Here is an 18,872-nt window from a genome sequence, read left to right as displayed (position 1 = left end):
CCCCCAAGGGAACGTTCCGTTTTCTCCCCTAGCACTACACAGCTGACTCAAATCATCAACGCTGATTGATTAGTTGATTATTTGAATCAGCTGTGTAGTGCTTGGGCAAAAACCAAAAGGTGCACCCCTTGGGGTCCCCAGGGCCGAGTTTGGGAAACCCTGTTCTACTGACATCACTTACAGTAGCCTACTCAACGTCTCTCATCGACAGCAGGACAATCATTCCTAAAACATCAACACCACTCATTATGTTTAGGTCATTGCTTCTTTTATTTGGCAGTTTACATGTTTCCTTGTCTTTAGCACAGAAAATAATGAGATGGTACATGCCATGTTGACAGAACCCCAAAGCTTTATTCAGCGAAGCTTGAGACACATGGAGGGAGAACACTTGTACTGTAGTAGTCAGCTTGTGGAGGATGCAGGCAGATCGTTGTGACATATCTAAAAAGAGTCATTTTAGTGGGCTGAATGTGGAGCATCCATTCTCTGTCTATGGAACTACCAGAGAGAGGACGCTGATGATATGACACCTCACTTGAAACACACACACACACACACACACACACACACACACACACACACACACACACACACACACACACACACACACACACACACACACACACACACACACACACACACACACACACACACACACACACACACACACACACACACACACACACACACACACACACACACACACACACACACACACACACACACACACACACACACACACACACACACACGTAGACTTAGAGTGAACATGTGTTGGTGTTAGTCTATCAAGATAAAGGAAAGGGGGCTTTAGAACATTCTACTGGCCAGGATGTCATGTATGGTGGCTCTATGATGTCATAACATTCAAGTCTCCAGACTCAGTGGACATATCAGACTAGAGTAAACTAAAGTTAATCACCTGGCCTGCATCCCAAATGGAACACTATACCCTTATAACTGCACTACTCTGGTCAACAGTAGTGCACTTTATAGGGAACAGGCTGCCATATATAGTCAGGGGTCAGTCTGGAGGAAGTGATAAACAGTTGATCCCTCTGGAGACACATTGTTAAAGAGGACCAATCACCTCTCTTGTTCCAGCTACCTCAAGATCCTTTCAGGACATGTGGACATTTTAAGCCGAGAGTTTGGCAGATTGTTAATGTGCGTTCATAGCGTGTGTAGAAATGTCTGTGTGCGTGTGTGAGTGTGTGTGAGTGTGTGTGTGTGTGTGTGAGTGTGTGTGAGTGTTTGTGAGTGTGTGTGAGTGTTTGTGAGTGTGTGTGTGAGTGTGTGTGTGTGTGTGTGTGTGTGTGTGTGTGTGTGTGTGAGTGTGTGTGAGTGTGTGTGTGTGTGTGAGTGTTTGTGAGTGTGTGTGTGTGTGTGAGTGTTTGTGTGTGTGTGTGTGTGTGTGTGTGTGTGTGTGTGTGTGTGTGTGTGTGTGTGTGTGTGTGTGTGTGTGTGTGTGTGTGTGTGTGTGTGTGTGTGTGTGTGTGTGTGTGTGTGTGTGTGTGAGTGTGTGTGAGTGTGTGAGGTGATAAAATGGGATGCGCTGTCAGGAGTCTGAGTTCACGACCTGTTAACATTCTTCACAAAGACACAGAAACTGACATCATCAGAAAACAATACAAACGCCAGCTAACAACCAACTCACAACACCAAAAAAGACTTTCACAAAAAAATTATTGTACATTCAAATTTCAAGAACCAATAAATAATTAGATAACAAATTAAACATTTGAAATTGTACAACGCAGTACATTTGATACACTTGTTTGCGCTCAATCAGCCTAGCCTACCCATCAAGATAGATACAAAAATGAAGTATTTACAAAATAATACCCATGTTTTCATGTTGTTGATTTTTTCCCCCTCGAAAAAAAGTAAATAATTAATTATCCAATTAAAAATACTGTTAATACTGATAGTGTGTGTGTGTGTATGTGTGTGTGTGTGTGTGTGTGTGTTGTGTGTGTGTGTGTGTGTGTGTGTGTGTGTGTGTGTGTGTGTGTGTGTGTGTGTGTGTGTGTGTGTGTGTGTGTGTGTGTGTGTGTGTGTGTGTGTGTGTGTGTGTGTGTGTGTGTGTGTGTGTGTGTGTGTGTGGAGGGGTCAGGTGGGTGATGTAGTGTGTTGGTAGTGAAGTCCTCCACCCTCCAGGTCTCCAGGGCTTGGTGTCTGCTGTGGAGTTTCCAGGGGTGAGGCTGGGTGGAGGGACGTGGTTGGTGGACGTTGGGGAGAGGTGGGGCTCACGCTGTCAGCTCTTCCCTCAGCTCTTTGTTCCTGCGCACCACGGCTGCATGTCTCTCCTGAAACACAGGACACAGACACCACAGATAGAAAGGAGGAAGTTGATATCCACACTGGACAGGAAGTTAGAGCTATAGCATATGCAGTCAGGATGCACCCCTAGTGGTCTCTTAGAATGAAGACTATTTTAATTGTAGTTCTATCATTCTAATTCTAGATCACACCTTCTCCTGCAGGCGATCCATCATGGCTGCCAGGTTGGCCTGGAGGTTCTCCTTGATCTGCTCCATCTTACATTACTAAGACATTACTACCCTGCTACACCATTACTGCTACTACCACAGAACTACTACTACTACTGCAGTACTACTACTACTACTACTACAGTACTACTACTTCAATAGTACTACTACTAATACCACCACTACTACTACTACTACTACTACTACTACTACTACTGTAGTATTACTATTACTACTACTAATACTACTACAACAACTACAGTACTGCTACTACTACTGCTATTACAGTACTACTACTACAGTATTACTATTACGACAGTAGTACTAATACAGTCCTACTATTACTACAGTACTCATACTACTACTACTACTGGTAGCTAATACTGAATACATTATTACACAGTGCCTGGATAAAGGACTTTGTGCCATTCAATGTCTTGGACTTCTATGGCTTCAGTATTCCGGATCAGAGTACTCTGATGCTCCAGGATCGACTTTAACTTTACTCTACATGACAATAACACATGGACCTCAGTGATCCCCATCACTGCTACTGAACGGGACTTCTATAAGAAACAGGTGGATTGTCTCTACTACTACTACTACTAATACTACTACTACTACTACTACTACTACTGCTACTACTACTACAACTACTACATCAATACTACTACAGTATTTCTACTACTACTCTGACTACTATACTACAACTACATTACTACTACCACAGTACTACTGCTACAACTACTATTACGACTACTCCATTATTACTACTATTACTACTCCATTGCTACCACTACCACTACTACTACTACTACTACTATTACTACTACTACTAATCTATTACTACTACTACACTACTACTACTACTACGCTACTACTACTACTACTGCTACTACTACTACTACTACGACTACTACTACTACTACATTACTACTACTACTACTACTACTACATTACTATTACCACTACTACTACTACTACTACTTCATTACTACTACTACTACTACTATTACTACTACTACAACTATAGTACTACTACTACTACTACAATACTACTACTACTACACTACTAATCCTACTACTACTACTACTACTACTACTACTACTACTACTACTACTACTACTACTACTATTACACCATTATTAATTCTACTACTACTACTACTACTCTACTACTACTACTACTACTACTACTACTACTCCATTATTCCTACTAGTACTACTACTACTACTACTACTACACTACTACTACCACTGCTACTAATATTACTACTACCACTACTACATTAGTACTACTACTACTACTACAGTACTACTACTACTACTACAATAGTACTATTGCTGCTGCTACTCCATGACTACTACTACAGTACTAGTACTAATGCTACTACTACTCCATTACTACTACTACTACTGCTCCATTATTACTACTACTACTACTACTACTACTACTACTACTACTACTACTACTACTACTCTACTACTACTACTACTACTTTTACTACAGTATTACTACTACTACTACACTACTACTACTACTACTACTACTCCATTAATACTACTACTACTGCTACTACTACTACTACTACTACTACTACTACTACTCCATTATTACTACTACTACTACTACAGTAGTACATCTACACTACTTCTACTACTACAACTACTCCATTAATACTACTTCTACTACTACTACTCCATTATTATTACTACTACTACTACTACTACTACTACTACTACTACAGTACTTCTGCTACTACTAATACTACTACTACTACTCCATTACTACTACTACAGTACTGCTGGCCAGTCTTCTCTCACCTTCTCCTGCAGGCGTTCCATCATGGCTGCAAGGTGGGCCTCCCGGTTCTCCTTGATTTGCTCCATCTTCATGGTGAGCTTCTCCTCTGCCATTTTGCTGAAGTTGTTGTTCTCTTCCATGGCCTTGAGCAGCACATCCCTCTCATGCTCCCTCTTCTCTGCCAGGGCCCTCAGCACCTGGGCCTCCTGGGACTGGACCACAGAGAGACCATGGATGTCACCATAGAGTTGGCATCACTAGAATGGTCAAAGCACCTCAGACCACAGTAATTTGACTGGTACATTCAATATGGCTGCCGATCCATCCACCACGGAATATGAACTTGAATGGGACAGCTGTTCTGTTGATTCTAATTATATGGATATTAATTATTATATCAACATGCAGGGCCCTGGGGTTGCCTACTCAAAGATCTAGAATTATATACACTCTAAGGAAAAAAAGGTGCTATCAGACAGCAGACATTTTGGTTGCGGGTAGAACCACGGAACCAAAAAGGGTTCTACTAAGGGGACAGCCGAAGAACACTTTTGGGATCTTTTTCTTAGTGTACCGCAGTTTTATCATTCTGGTTCTATAGTTCTACTACTCACCCTCCTCCGGTCCTCAGCTGCCTCCAATTTCTTCTGGATGTCCTCTAGGGACACCTCCCTCTTGGGGGGTGAAGTGATGCTGTGGGCCGCATCTGACACCGGGGAGGGGGGCTTCAGAATCACCTCAAAGGCTTGGCCCGACGCCCGCTTGTTGATTGGCTTCACCTCCATGTCTGAAAACAAGTGAAAAAGTTTATTATTTTTTTCTGTGGTCTGGTCTTCTGGGTTCTGGTCTTCTGTGGTCTGGTCTTCTGGGTTCTGGTCTTCTGGGTTCTGGTCTTCTGGGTTCTGGTCTTCTGGGGTCTTGTCTTCTGGGTTCTGGCCTTCTGGGTTTTGGTCTTTTGGGGTCTGGTCTTCTGGGTTCTGGTCTTCTGGGGTCTGGTCTTCTGGGTTCTGGCCTTCTGGGTTCTGGTCTTCTGGGGTCTGGTCTTCTGGGTTCTGGTTTTCTGGGGTCTGGTCTTCTGGAGTCTGGTCTTCTGGGTTCTGGTCTTCTGGAGTTTGGTCTTCTAAGGTCTGGGTTCTGGTCTTCTGGGTTATGGTCTTCTGGGTTCTGGGTTCTGGTCTGGGTTCTGGTCTTCTGGAGTCTGGTCTTCTAAGTTCTGGGTTCTGGTCTTCTAAATTCTGGGTTCTGGTCTTCTGGGTTCTGGTCTTCTGGGTTCTGGTCTTCTGGAGTCTGGTCTTCTAAGTTCTGGGTTCTGGTCTTCTGGGTTCTGGTCTTCTGGGTTCTGGATGGTTGGTAATTGAGGTGATAGCCAGTATCTTCCTATTGCATTCTTACTCACGGCTAAAATGATTTTAGAGAGCAGTTTGTCAGTATTGTTGAGTGCTTGTGGAGAAATTCTGAGATACGTTATGTTATTTGGATGTCCAGTTTAAACATGTCTTTTAGACATTTTGAGATTAGGTTTAGAGATTATGTTTGTCCAGGAGGGTTGTAATATAGGACATGTCCAAAAGATATGGGAAGATGCGTGCATGTGAAACCACTTCATTATGTAGAGATAGGAGATTATGTTTGTCCTGGAGGGTTGTAATATAGGACATGTCCAAAAGATATGGGAAGATGCGTGCATGTGAAACCACTTCATTATGTAGAGATTAGAGATTATGTTTGTCCAGGAGGGTTGTAATATAGGACATGTCCAAAAGATATGGGAAGATGCGTGCATGTGAAACCACTTCATTTCATGTGTGTCTTGTGGATGTTTTTCTGAGGGGTTGGAATTAAGCATGAGACAGTTCTCTGTTGGACATCCATGTACTTTGGACAATAAAGTCATGTTCTTCAGTTCAGGAGGACATTCAAAACAATAAATAAATATCCACAAATACAATAAAGGGCACAGCTCCTGGATTGAGCTGAAATGGCATCAGGTCAACTACAGTGAAATTCAGACTACAATGCTTTGACTTGATCTGAAAGATGACGCATTGGAATTAAAAAGTGTTGTGTCACGTTCCCCAGCAAGGAAACCAAAAATGTCACTCCAACAAAAGGGGGAACAAAGAGTCCCTGACCAACAACCAAAACGAAACAGGTGGGGTTTAAGGAGGGGTTCTGAAATGCACTCATGTGGGTGTCAACTGAAAGTTGACTAGCAACAACAACTGGAACATAAAAGATACCCACCATGAGACCCACTAAATTCACCAAGAAGAGGCAAACAAAAGAAAACCAACACCAAACTTCAAGACAGGAAGCAAACCAAAAAAGTGGAGCAAAATAAAAGCAACTAAAGGATTTTATTTGTCTAGAAATCAAAACAGGGCGCGCCAACTAAAGGAGTTAACACTCCGCGTCTATACAGTACCAGTACAGTACCATCTATACAGTACCATCTATACAGTACCAGTACAGTACCATCTATACAGAACCAGTACAGTACCATCTATACAGTACCATCTATACAGTACCAGTACAGTACCATCTATACAGTACCATCTATACAGTACCAGTACAGTACCATCTATACAGTACCATCTATACAGTACCAGTACAGTACCATCTATACAGTACCAGTACAGTACCACCAGTATATCTATACAGTACCAGTACCATCTATACAGTACCATCTATACAGTACCAGTACAGTACCATCTATACAGTACCATCTATACAGTACCAGTACATTACCATCAATACAGTACCATCTCTACAGTACCAGTACAGTACCATCTATACAGTACCATCTATACAGTACCAGTACAGTACCATCTATACAGTACCATCTATACAGTACCAGTACAGTACCATCTATACAGTACCATCTATACAGTACCAGTACAGTACCATCTATACAGTACCAGTACAGTACCAGTACAGTACCATCTATACAGTACCAGTACATTACCATCTATACAGTACCAGTACAGTACCATCTATACAGTACCATCTATACAGTACCAGTACAGTACCATCTATACAGTACCAGTACAGTACCATCTATACAGTACCAGTACAGTACCATCTATACAGTACCAGTACAGTACCATCTATAAAGTAACAGTGTTGTACCATCTATACAGTACCAGCGGTTGTACCATCTATACAGTACCAGTACAGTACCATCTATACAGTACCATCTATACAGTACCAGTACAGTACCATCTATACAGTACCAGTACAGTACCAGTACATTACCATCTGTACAGTACCAGTACAGTACCATCTGTACAGTACCAGTACAGTACCATCTATACAGTACCATCTATACAGTACCAGTACAGTACCATCTATACAGTACCAGTACAGTACCATCTATACAGTACCAGTACAGTACCATCTATACAGTACCATCTATACAGTACCAGTACAGTACCATCTATACAGTACCAGTACAATACCATCTATACAGTACCAGTACAGTACCATCTATACATTACCATCTATACAGTACCAGTACAGTACCATCTATACAGTACCGGTACAGTACCATCTATTCAGTACCATCTATACAGTACCATCTATACAGTACCAATACAGTACCATCTATTCAGTACCAGTCAAAAGTTTGGACACACCTACTCATTCCAGGGTTTTTCTTTATTTTTACTATTTTCTACATTGTAGAATAATAGTGAAGACATCAAAATTATGAAATAACACATGGAATCATGTAGTAACAACAAAAGTGTTAAATAAATAAAAGTACATTTTATATTTAAGATTCTTCAGTAGATACCCTTTGCCTTTGAGGTTACCTGGAGATGTGTTGGGTCATTGTCCTGTTGAAAAACCCTTGAATGAGTAGGTGTGTCAAACTTCTGACTGGTATTATATATATATATACATATATATATACTGGAACATATTATTTTATTTATTTTTATTTTACAATCTTATTTTTCCTCTTTTATTTTTTTCTTATAGTTTCCTAAAACTCACGTGTTTTTGAAAAACTCACGTACGCTTCTATAACTCTCGTCCCTTGGAACGAGCTCAACCAAGACAATACTCAAAACAAATTGTGAGCCAGGGCAACAAACTGGCTAAACGCAAAACGTATTAACTGCCCACCCTTGGGAGATAATCAGCAACCAAGTTGTCCTTACCACAGACATGTCTAATTTCAAGAGGAAACTCCTGCAATATCTGTAGTAACTTTCCTATCCTGATTGGTTCTTACCTCTCGTGTGACCTGGTTCTTACCTTCGAACTCACAGACGACCAGCTTGTTGCGTGCCTCTGGATAGAAGCAGGAGCAGATGAGGGAGAAAACAGACAGCTCCTTCATCTTCTCTTTGTAAGCTGAGGGAATACAAACACACCAGACTGTTAACACTGCTACGTGGAGGAGTCCAAAATGGCCCTCTATTCCCTATATGGTGCTTTAGCACCCTATTCTCTATATAGTGCTATTTAGCACACTATTCTCTATATAGTACAACAGTAAAGCACTATAGGGAACAGGGTGCCATTTTAGACACAACCAAAGTCAGACACTATAATGGCACCTATAGGAGATAACATTGTCATTTTGCTGTTTATTGACTGTGGAATAAAGATCATTCATACAGGCTTGCTTCACACCGACAGAATTAAAGCCTTGTCCGAGCCAGAGTGGCCCATACAGAACATTCATACAGGCTTGCTTCACACCGACAGAATTAAAGCCTTGTCCGAGCCAGAGTGGCCCATACAGAACATTCATACAGGCTTGCTTCACACCGACAGTATTAAAGCCTTGTCCGAGCCAGAGCGGCCCATACAGAACATTCATACAGGCTTGCTTCACACCGACAGTATTAAAGCCTTGTCTGAGCCAGAGCGGCCCATACAGAACATTCATACAGGCTTGCTTCACACCGACAGTATTAAAGCCTTGTCTGAGCCAGAGCGGCCCATACAGAACATTCATACAGGCTTGCTTCACACTGACAGTATTAAAGCCTTGTCCGAGCCAGAGCGGCCCATACAGAACATTCATACAGGCTTGCTTCACACTGACAGTATTAAATCCTTGTCCGAGCCAGAGCGGCTCATACAGAACATTCATACAGGCTTGCTTCACACTGACAGTATTAAAGCGGCAGGTAGGTAGCCTAGTGGGTAGTGGTTGGGGCGGCAGGTAGCCTAGTTGTTAGAGCGTTGAGCTAGTCACCTGAAAGGTTGCTAGATCGAATCCCCAAGCTGACAAGGTAAAATTCTGTTGTTCTGCCCCTGAACAAGGAAGTTAACCCACTGTTCCTAGGCCGTCATTGTAAATAAGAGTTTGTTCTTAACTGACTTGCCTAGTTAAATAAAGGTTAAATAAAATAATAAAAATCCTTGCCAGAGCAGCCCATAACTGATCATGAATTTCTGTTGAACTTGAGCGGTACCAATGAATTCTATCATGATCTGATAACAGTAAGCTAATGGGCATTAGCTAAAGGATAGATGCTACTCTATCTTAATAGTGTTTTAACTGTCATTATTACGAGGAAGTCATCACTTCAATAGGGATTTCAATAGGGATTTAGAAGAGACAGGCTGTGTCCAAATTCAAAATGGCACCCTACTCGCTTTGGATCAGGGCCCCATATGGCACACACAAAGTCTCTACCTCAACACCAACACCAAAATGAATACCTACTGTTTAACTATCACCCTACTGTATTAGGTCCTAGTAGCCCTGACTTCACTAAGGTACAGCATCAGAGAGCTAGAGAAAGAGCTCTGTCCGAAGAAGACTGCAGATTGTCAATACTGATTAGCCAACTACTGCAAAGGCCAGCAGCGTGTGGAGCGGCCCATTGCTGCAGGGCTGGCCACTCTCCCAGCCTGCTGTCTGGCGGCCCACTGCTCAGAACAGCCTGCTGCCACATGTCATCAGAATCACTAAGACCCAATGGAACTGCATGAATCCATTTCCATTCCATAATAGAATGTAGGCCCTACTGAACATAGCCTACTAAACATAGAATACATTCCGGCACTATGGAACCCCAAGAGCAAATATTTCTAGGTAAAACAGAGATCAGAGAACAGGAAGTAGGCCTATGACTTTTAAGTGTTGGCTAATTCTATTGTCCGACTAGACAGAAAAGAGAATCAATTCTTTTGGATAATCAATCACTTTTACAGTTCCACTGAGAAACAACTCAGAAAAATGTCAAGACATAAAGCAACAAATTGTTTTCTCTCCCCCTTTATTGTGTGTTATGTTGACATATAACAGTTTAATTCAGTGTAGAATCCTTCACTAAAACAAAATACTCTAGGCCTTATTGTTTTGCATTGGCATATCATGGCTGATATTAATGACAAGGCCCTTATTCATTTTGTTTAATATCTTAAATGTAACCCACATTTACTGTAATATAAAACACACAAAACTGCCAAATGATCCTAAATACATATCAGCCAAATTATGGTAACAAATACATGACTAACTATTGTAGCCCAACAAATGACCACTGAATTCAATGCATTGTCAGCATGCCCCTTTCATTCACCTACAATTCATTCTCTGTCATATTCGAGCTCAAACAAGCGACATAACCGTTATAAGAGTATACTCATAAAAGTACATAAATGAAAAAAGGAATTATATCTCAGCCTGTCAGACTGTGTTGAAATGGTAGTCAGACCGGCGTATTGGGTGGGGTCTCTCTGCATTATGCTTCTACTAGAGCCGCCGCCGTATCACCAGCAGTAGGTGCAGCGTTGTAAATAAAACCGCTATAAATAAGAAAAAAACTATCGCGCCAACATCTCAACAAGAATAAATCTTACACTTGATATAAAATCATATCATCCATAAAATGTCCAATCTGTAAGAGCAGTTTTTGTCTGCCGTCCCTATGGGCCCATATACTGTAATAAAATAATGAGGATGATGCAGGTGTCCGCTCAGATCTCAGCCTCCATCCCTATAACAAACTCTAACAATGATCAATGCTGAAAAATCGTACTCGCATCCTTACCAATTGCAGTTTTGGCCATGGCTGTCTGCGGGTGTTGCAGCTATGGTCAGAGGGGCGAAAATGTTGTTTTAAGGCACTGAGTCAGCGAAAAAGACAAGACCGGGGGCTGAGATCAGGATGAGAATTGCGGAGCGAGCTGGAAGATGGGAGTGGTTGAATTATGAGCGTCTCTGCGCACGAGCAGATTGCTTGGCCACCCTCAGTCCTTTGACGCGCATCTCTCGTCGAGATCAGACATTCCATCCACAGCAATATAATAGGCATAGTAAAATGTAAAATGTTACAGAGGTACATTTTGAGGAAAAACGTATATAGTATTCTATTTGAAATGTTTAAATACTTACAAATACACTACATGACCAAAAGTATGCTGACACCTGCTGGTCAAACATCTCATTCCAAAATCATGGGCTTTAATAATATGGAGTTGGTCCCCCCCCTTTGCTGCTATAACAGCCTCCACTCTTCTGGGAAGACTTTCCACTAGATGTTGGAACATTGCTGCGGGACTTTCTTCCATTTAACCACTAGGGCATTAGTGAGGTCGTGCATTACACATGGTGATCTTAGGCTTGTGTGCGGCTGCTCAGCCATGGAAACCCATTTCATTGAAGCTCCCGACGAACAGTTCTTGTCCTGATGTTGCTTCCAGAGGCAGTTTGGAATTCGGTAGTGAGTGTTGCAACCGAGGACAGAGAATTTTTACGCTCGACGTGCATCGGCACTTGGCGGTCCCGTTCTGTGCGCTTGTGTGTCCTACCACTTCGCGGCTGAGCCGTTGTTGCTCCTAGACATTTCCAATTCACAATAACAGCACTTACTGAACAGTTGACCAGGCTAGCTCTATCAGGGCAACAATTTGACAAACTGACTTGCTGGAAAGGTGGCATCTTATGATGGTGCCACATTGAAAGTCACTGAGCTCTTCAATAAGGCCATTCTACTGCCAATGTTTGTCTATGGAGATTGCATGGCTGTGTGCTCGATTTTATAAACCTATGGAACGCATTCATGACCTAAACACATTCACAGGTCCCAGTTGAACGCGCCCCTAGCTCACGTATGCTATAGGCTACCAGACTTTGTGAATGGCTTCAGACACAGCCAAAAAGGGAAAACATGGAGCATCATCACAATGTTGGTATAGAGAATTAGTGCATTTATCAATGAGACAAGGCAATGCTGCTAGGGGCATGATTCAATCAATGATCAATGTCAATCAATTGAAATATGCATGAGAGAAATCCCAAGGCCTGCCCGACACTATGGGCCAGTTTCCCGGACACAGCTAGTCCTAGACTATAAAGATAGTGGAGATTCTACACTGATCTTGCTTTTACATCCAGGTCCAGGTCTAATCTGTGTCCGGGAAACCTCCCCTACAGGGACGGCTTCTGTATCTGTATTTATTAAGGATCCCCATTAGCTGCTTCCTAATGTTGATGACATAAACCCATTTTAATCACACTGAAATATTGACACTATTTGTGGTTTTATTGCTCATTAGCTGACATTAAAAGCACTCAGTTACATATGTTCTCAGTAACAGGACTACATGTTGAATGTATGATTATGGTTTCAGAGCAACATTTTCTAGTACAGTACAATGCAGTGCTGATAAGTCTTCAAAGTAGCTAAAGTGGTGCAGAGAAGTCTTATCTTTATTATTCATAACTTGCTCGTTACTATAGCTACAGCATATAAAACTAAAATATACATACTGGTGAATTAAAACAAAACATTTAATCTTAAAGGCTTGGGGTTAAAAAAAGATCAAGAAGTTTAAAAAACAAACTGTGTATAATATATTTTCTAATGTTACACAAAGCAACAACTTATGGAACAAGTTACTTTACTTCACTCAGCATTGGTTTATTTGGTATAAAAACAGAGGTAGTGTCAAGTAAGAGGTGTGTTTGATGTTTCTCATGATTACTATACTAATTTGGTTACACTTAACTACAATCCAGAAACAATAGATATTGTAGATATATATTGTCTTCTATACGGTCAATGATTGCTATTGAGAATGATTGCGAAGTCCATAGTGAAAGCAGCCAGGCTATATGGAATGAATGACTGTGAATCAGTGCTGCCCTAAATTACACATACACTGAGTATACAAAACATTAAGAACACCTGCTCTTTCCATGACAGACTGACCAGGTGAATCCAGGTGAAAGCTATGATCCCTTATTGATGTCACTTGTTAAATCCACTTCAATCAGTGTAGATGAAGTGGAGGAGACAGTTTAAAGAAGGATTTTTAAACCTTGTGACAATTGAGACATGGATTGTCTATGTGTGCCATTCAGATGGTGAATGGGCAAGACAAACGTGCCTTTGAACGGGTTATGGAAGTAGTTGCCTGGAGCACCGTTTTTTGTCAAGGGGGGGGGTAACTCAATATTAGGAAAGTGATCTTCATGTTTTGTATACTCTGTGTACAAGAGGCCTTTCATAAGTCACATAACATCAGAATGCTAAAATGCAAGAGCCTAGCTTCTGCTAGAGGCTGAGGCTTGGAGCATCTTCTTGATCAGGTGACCGACCAGTATCTGAGGACGTTGTTGGTAGCTGTGGAGAACTTCATGAGAGCTGCTCAGCTGGTCACCTTTCTGGCGGTCCAATAACGTCACACACACCACGGCCGCTTCAGAGGGACACAGAGACAGAGGACAGAGATTGATTATTTACTAGTCCTGAGTGCCAGTCTGCTACAGTATCATGCCAACTCCTCAAACATGAGACAGTTGGCATGACAATACAAACAGATCAAGGACCAGCCTATTTATTTACCAGCAACACAATACTGAACTTTGATCCTACTAAAAGGTTCAACATTAGGACCTTCAAGTGAATGAATATGATGTAAAACACATATATTTAATACATCTATTCAAATATATATGCATCTTTATTTCATCTTTAACGCATACAAAGTCAAAGTTTTTTATATTTGTTTAAATAAGCTTTATGTCTGCGAATAACACTGCTAATATGGCTTGTACTATCATCATGGATAGCTACAACTACACCAGTGGTGTACCTTTCAGACCGCTGAGTTTACACATGGCAGCAAACACGGAAGACTCCATCTCGATGTTACGAACCCCAGACTCATAGGCCTTGGTCAGGTAGTCCTGTTTATCCTTCTCTGTGTAGGAGCAGAAGGCCCCATCCAGACGCGCTTGTCCTGGAGACACAAAATACCAGCTAGCTACACACAGTAACTCTAGTAGGGCCAGTCTGTTTGTGCCATCATGCCAACTCACTCATTGTCATGCCTAACATGTTGGGCTTTACAAGGACAGAAATGGAGTTGACAGGGGCACAGACAGATCAGGTATCATGTTAACACAGCATAACATTTAAAAAAAGACAGATGGGCAGACAACAAGCAGAAAAGTGAAGTAGCGTATAATAACCGACACCTTCATAGAAATCCATTGTACACATAGTGTTTCCGATGACCGTCTCAAATTGACCCAGGTCCTTGCTACACTGGAGCAGCTCTTCAGCCAGACCTTGGTCCAGGTCCGTGCTGCGCACCACAGTATTCCCCAGGATGACCTGCTCCAACCTGGGCAGGAAGGTGGCGTCTACTGACTGCTTGGTGACGACAACCGTGCCAGGCTCGAGGCCTGGAGAGAGAAGGGGGAACAGAGTGGATGGAAAATGTACAGCAAATATGGCTTGTTTTATGTCTGTGTTCCAAATGGCACCCTATTCCCTATGAAGTACACTACTTTTGGGCTCCCGAGTGGCGCAGCGGTCTAAGGCACTGCATCTCAGTGCAAGAGGCATCACTGCAGTCCCTGGTTCGAATCCAGGCTGCATCATATCTGGCTGTGATTGGGAGTCCCATAGGGCCGGGGTAGGCCGTGATTTTAAATAAGAATTAGCTGACTTGCCTGGTTAAATGAAGGTTAAATTTAAAAAAAAATATATATATATATATATTTATATATAGGGAATAGGGTGCCGTTTGGGAAACATATTTAGATTAATCAAAGGACTTTAATTGATTGATTTAAACACCCCATATTAGTGTTATTACTAGTTTGACTACAGTGGGATTCAGATGTGCTGTGGTTAATCAGGATTAATATCAAATCCAAAGCACTTGAGAAGTACAACCAGACAGAAAAGGTCTAAATAAACTCTCTAGGCCTACCTAATCCACCGGAGGTCCCAATGCGAACGATGGTAACATCAGTGCAGCGAGCATGGTAGAGGAGCTTGATGAGCTCGTGTAACATGATGGCGATAGAGGGGATACCCATGCCATGCTGAAAAAGAAGAGAGAGACACGTGATGTCATAGATGTACCACATTCCACCACCACAGTCTCACGTCAGATAGCGTGACGACCTTGTCTGCACTAGTTCATGGCAACGCAGTTGTGTTAGAAGGACGACACTGATTAAGCCACTCAATTCAGTCTGTTCGGCAGAACACACTGCTACACTAACACGTCCCAAATAGCAGCATATTACCTAGTGACGGCCTTTGTCCAGAGCCCTTGTCCAAAGTAGTGCAATATAGAGTACCATTTGAGACGCAACCCGTGTTAAACCTACTAACATCTAGTGACACTATAATAAACTACAAGTGATTGAAACCAGTGTTAAACCTACTAACATCTAGTGACACTATAATAAACCACAAGTGATTGAAACCCGTGTTAAACCTACTAACATCTAGTGACACTATAATAAACCACAAGTGATTGAAACCCGTGTTAAACCTACTAACATCTAGTGACACTATAATAAACTACAAGTGATTGAAACCAGTGTTAAACCTACTAACATCTAGTGACACTATAATAAACCACAAGTGACTGAAACCTGTGTTAAACCTACTAACATCTAGTGACACTATAATAAACCACAAGTGACTGAAACCCGTGTTAAACCTACTAACATCTAGTGACACTATAATAAACTACAAGTGATTGAAACCCGTGTTAAACCTACTAACATCTAGTGACACTATAATAAACTACAAGTGATTGAAACCCGTGTTAAACCTACTAACATCTAGTGACACTATAATAAACTACAAGTGATTGAAACCAGTGTTAAACCTACTAACATCTAGTGACACTATAATAAACCACAAGTGATTGAAACCCGTGTTAAACCTACTAACATCTAGTGACACTATAATAAACTACAAGTGATTGAAACCAGTGTTAAACCTACTAACATCTAGTGACACTATAATAAACCACAAGTGATTGAAACCCGTGTTAAACCTACTAACATCTAGTGACACTATAATAAACCACAAGTGATTGAAACCCGTGTTAAACCTACTAACATCTAGTGACACTATAATAAACTACAAGTGATTGAAACCCGTGTTAAACCTACTAACATCTAGTGACACTATAATAAACTACAAGTGATTGAAACCAGTGTTAAACCTACTAACATCTAGTGACACTATAATAAACCACAAGTGATTGAAACCAGTGTTAAACCTACTAACATCTAGTGACACTATAATAAAGCAGAAGTGATTGAAATGGCTAGTGGTATTGTATTTCTTCACGTACGCTGACGGACAGCACGGGGCCAATCTTGTACATGGCGTAGCGGTCAGTTCCTGCACAGATGTTGGGGTACTCAGCCTTGGGGTCCTCCAGACTCAGCTCTCCAGCAATGTACTCTATGAAGGACTTCATTCTCCAGGGACTGCCCCCAACACACACAAACTGAGGCATGAACATAAGAGCAGACAACGTAAATGTTAACGTTCTGGGAAGGAATACAAAAAAATCAATAGAAATACAGGGCTGCTTTCCTGAACCCAGATTAATCCTTCTTTATTTTTTATTTTATTTAACCGTTATTTATCTAGGCAGGTCTGTTATTAAGAACAAATTCTTATTTAGAATGATGGCCTACCAAAAGGCTTCCTGCGGGAAATGGGGCTTGGATTAAAAATTAAAAATAAAAATATAGGACAAAACACACATCACGACAAAAGAGACACTACAACACTACATAAAGAGAAATCTAAGACAACAACATAGCATGGCAGCAACACATGACAACACAGCATGGTAGCAACACATGACAACAACATGGTAACAACATGGTAGCAGCACAAAACATGGTACAAACAATTATTGGGCACAGACAACAGCACAAAGGACAAGAAGGTAGAGACAACAATACAATAAAGCTAGTCCTGGATTAAAACACATGTTCTATGGTGAACGTCCATTGAAAGGGTTTTTTAGTCCAGGACTAGGCTTAATCTGTATCTGGTAAACCAGCCTAATGTGTGATGAATACAGAAACGATGACCATATTGAATGCAGGAAATAAGATGTTATGAATGTCCATTTACTGATGCAATCTAGCTAGTAGCCTAATGAATCAATCAGTAATCTTACTTTGACTTCTCCAAACATGGCAGGCAGGTTGTGTGTGGAGGTCCCCAGGTTAAAGTGGTAGAGAATGTCTTCTTTCATCCCATCCAGGTGTGGGTTATGTACATAGACAGTGCTTTCACTAAGAAAATGAATCATACAAGGACATTTAGGGAAGATCAGTCTTTTATTTGACTACCTCCTAAACTTCTGGGCCCGTGTTCATAAAGCATACTTGGTTTTGGTTCAACATGTCCTCATTGTCTTCGTATTACTGTATGTCAATAGAATATAATCGCCTGGTTGTGAGTCATTTTCCTTTATCCATGTATGGTGTACTGTAATGCTCAATGGTACGTGCTTCTGTGCAGGAAGTCAATTTCTCTGGATGACACACCTCTCTGCCGTTTCCTGGTTTTACGAATTAACTCACATATAGTCCACTGATTAAAGGGAGTGGTTAGCCTACTGTCAAAAGTCAATGTAAAATGCACAGTACAAAAGAAAAAGCTTTATTAAGGTGTTGACGTTGAATTAATTACATTTTCAGACGACAACACTAATCAAATCACTTTGATTATATAGTTATAGACAATGCCGTGTCCAACCATGACTTATTAGATGTTACTGTACCTCTCGCACAATGTCTCATTCTGTTCATCACTGAAACCTGGTCCCGGTGCCATATTCCTGAAAGAAGGAAGAAGCCCAACCACCGGAACATACACATGAAATTAACTTGATTTCCAAATGTTGGATTTGGCAAATGCAGACATAAATATCTTCACTACTGGTCCATACGAACATCGGTTTCTGCGAGGATGTGAGATGTATCCCATATCGTAGTCTGTAGGCTAACATCGATACTACCAAAAATATGCCGGCTGGTATATGTCAGAGAAACAGCGATTGAATATATGTAGATTACCTGTAGCAGGTGGATGATTCGCATATGCACGATGCTGTGTTAGATGCGCCCCGTTTCCTAAATACCTATCTGCAATGTAGTAAAATGTTAAGATGCAGTAATTGAAAGCTGTGCTAAGGAACTTGTCAGTGACATTGGGTTGTCACTAGTTACCACAGCCACAAAGTCAAAATTGTGTACATCTTAAAAATTCATGAAAACTAAAATTAGTTTTTGGTCTTAATTTAAATGTTAG

The 18,872-nt window shown here is 41.2% G+C and overlaps 2 protein-coding genes across 2 annotated transcripts; both read right to left on the bottom strand.

Moving 5' to 3' along the window:
* Positions 1 to 1,438: 1,438 nt before the first annotated feature.
* LOC115187683 (stathmin-2) lies at positions 1,439 to 11,485 on the bottom strand. Its single transcript, XM_029746677.1, has 5 exons — positions 11,322 to 11,485; positions 8,563 to 8,661; positions 4,914 to 5,086; positions 4,320 to 4,511; positions 1,439 to 2,312 (listed from the first exon to the last, which is right to left on the bottom strand). Exons 1-5 carry the CDS (start codon positions 11,338 to 11,340, stop codon positions 2,253 to 2,255), a joined length of 543 nt encoding a protein of 180 aa, XP_029602537.1. The 5' UTR covers positions 11,341 to 11,485; the 3' UTR covers positions 1,439 to 2,252.
* Positions 11,486 to 13,762: 2,277 nt separating this feature from the next.
* On the bottom strand, positions 13,763 to 18,800 carry LOC115187679 (uridine phosphorylase 1). The gene is made up of 8 exons (XM_029746672.1): positions 18,638 to 18,800; positions 18,343 to 18,399; positions 17,734 to 17,851; positions 16,888 to 17,046; positions 15,499 to 15,613; positions 14,756 to 14,965; positions 14,371 to 14,517; positions 13,763 to 13,974 (listed from the first exon to the last, which is right to left on the bottom strand). Exons 2-8 carry the CDS (start codon positions 18,393 to 18,395, stop codon positions 13,820 to 13,822), a joined length of 957 nt encoding a protein of 318 aa, XP_029602532.1. The 5' UTR covers positions 18,396 to 18,399; positions 18,638 to 18,800; the 3' UTR covers positions 13,763 to 13,819.
* Between the last annotated feature and the right edge of the window lie 72 nt (positions 18,801 to 18,872).

The sequence above is a fragment of the Salmo trutta genome, unplaced genomic scaffold (genome assembly GCF_901001165.1).
Source record: "Salmo trutta unplaced genomic scaffold, fSalTru1.1, whole genome shotgun sequence".
Lineage (NCBI taxonomy): Eukaryota > Metazoa > Chordata > Actinopteri > Salmoniformes > Salmonidae > Salmo > Salmo trutta.
The sequence above is the reverse complement of the archived record's forward strand: the minus strand, read 5'-3'. Positions and strand labels throughout refer to the sequence as shown.

Coding starts and splice junctions, on each gene's coding strand:
- LOC115187683 (XM_029746677.1), bottom strand. Junction 5,087..8,562: donor GGTCGTCTGTGAGTTCGAAG/GTAAGAACCAGG, acceptor ACTTGTTTTCAG/ACATGGAGGTGAAGCCAATC. Junction 2,313..4,319: donor TGGAACGCCTGCAGGAGAAG/GTGAGAGAAGAC, acceptor CCTGTGTTTCAG/GAGAGACATGCAGCCGTGGT.
- LOC115187679 (XM_029746672.1), bottom strand. CDS start 18,395: ATGGCACCGGGACCAGGTTTCAGTGATGAACAGAATGAGACATTGTGC. Junction 15,614..16,887: donor GCCCCGTGCTGTCCGTCAGC/GTACGTGAAGAA, acceptor CTTCTTTTTCAG/CATGGCATGGGTATCCCCTC. Junction 14,966..15,498: donor TGGGACCTCCGGTGGATTAG/GTAGGCCTAGAG, acceptor TTCTCTCTCCAG/GCCTCGAGCCTGGCACGGTT.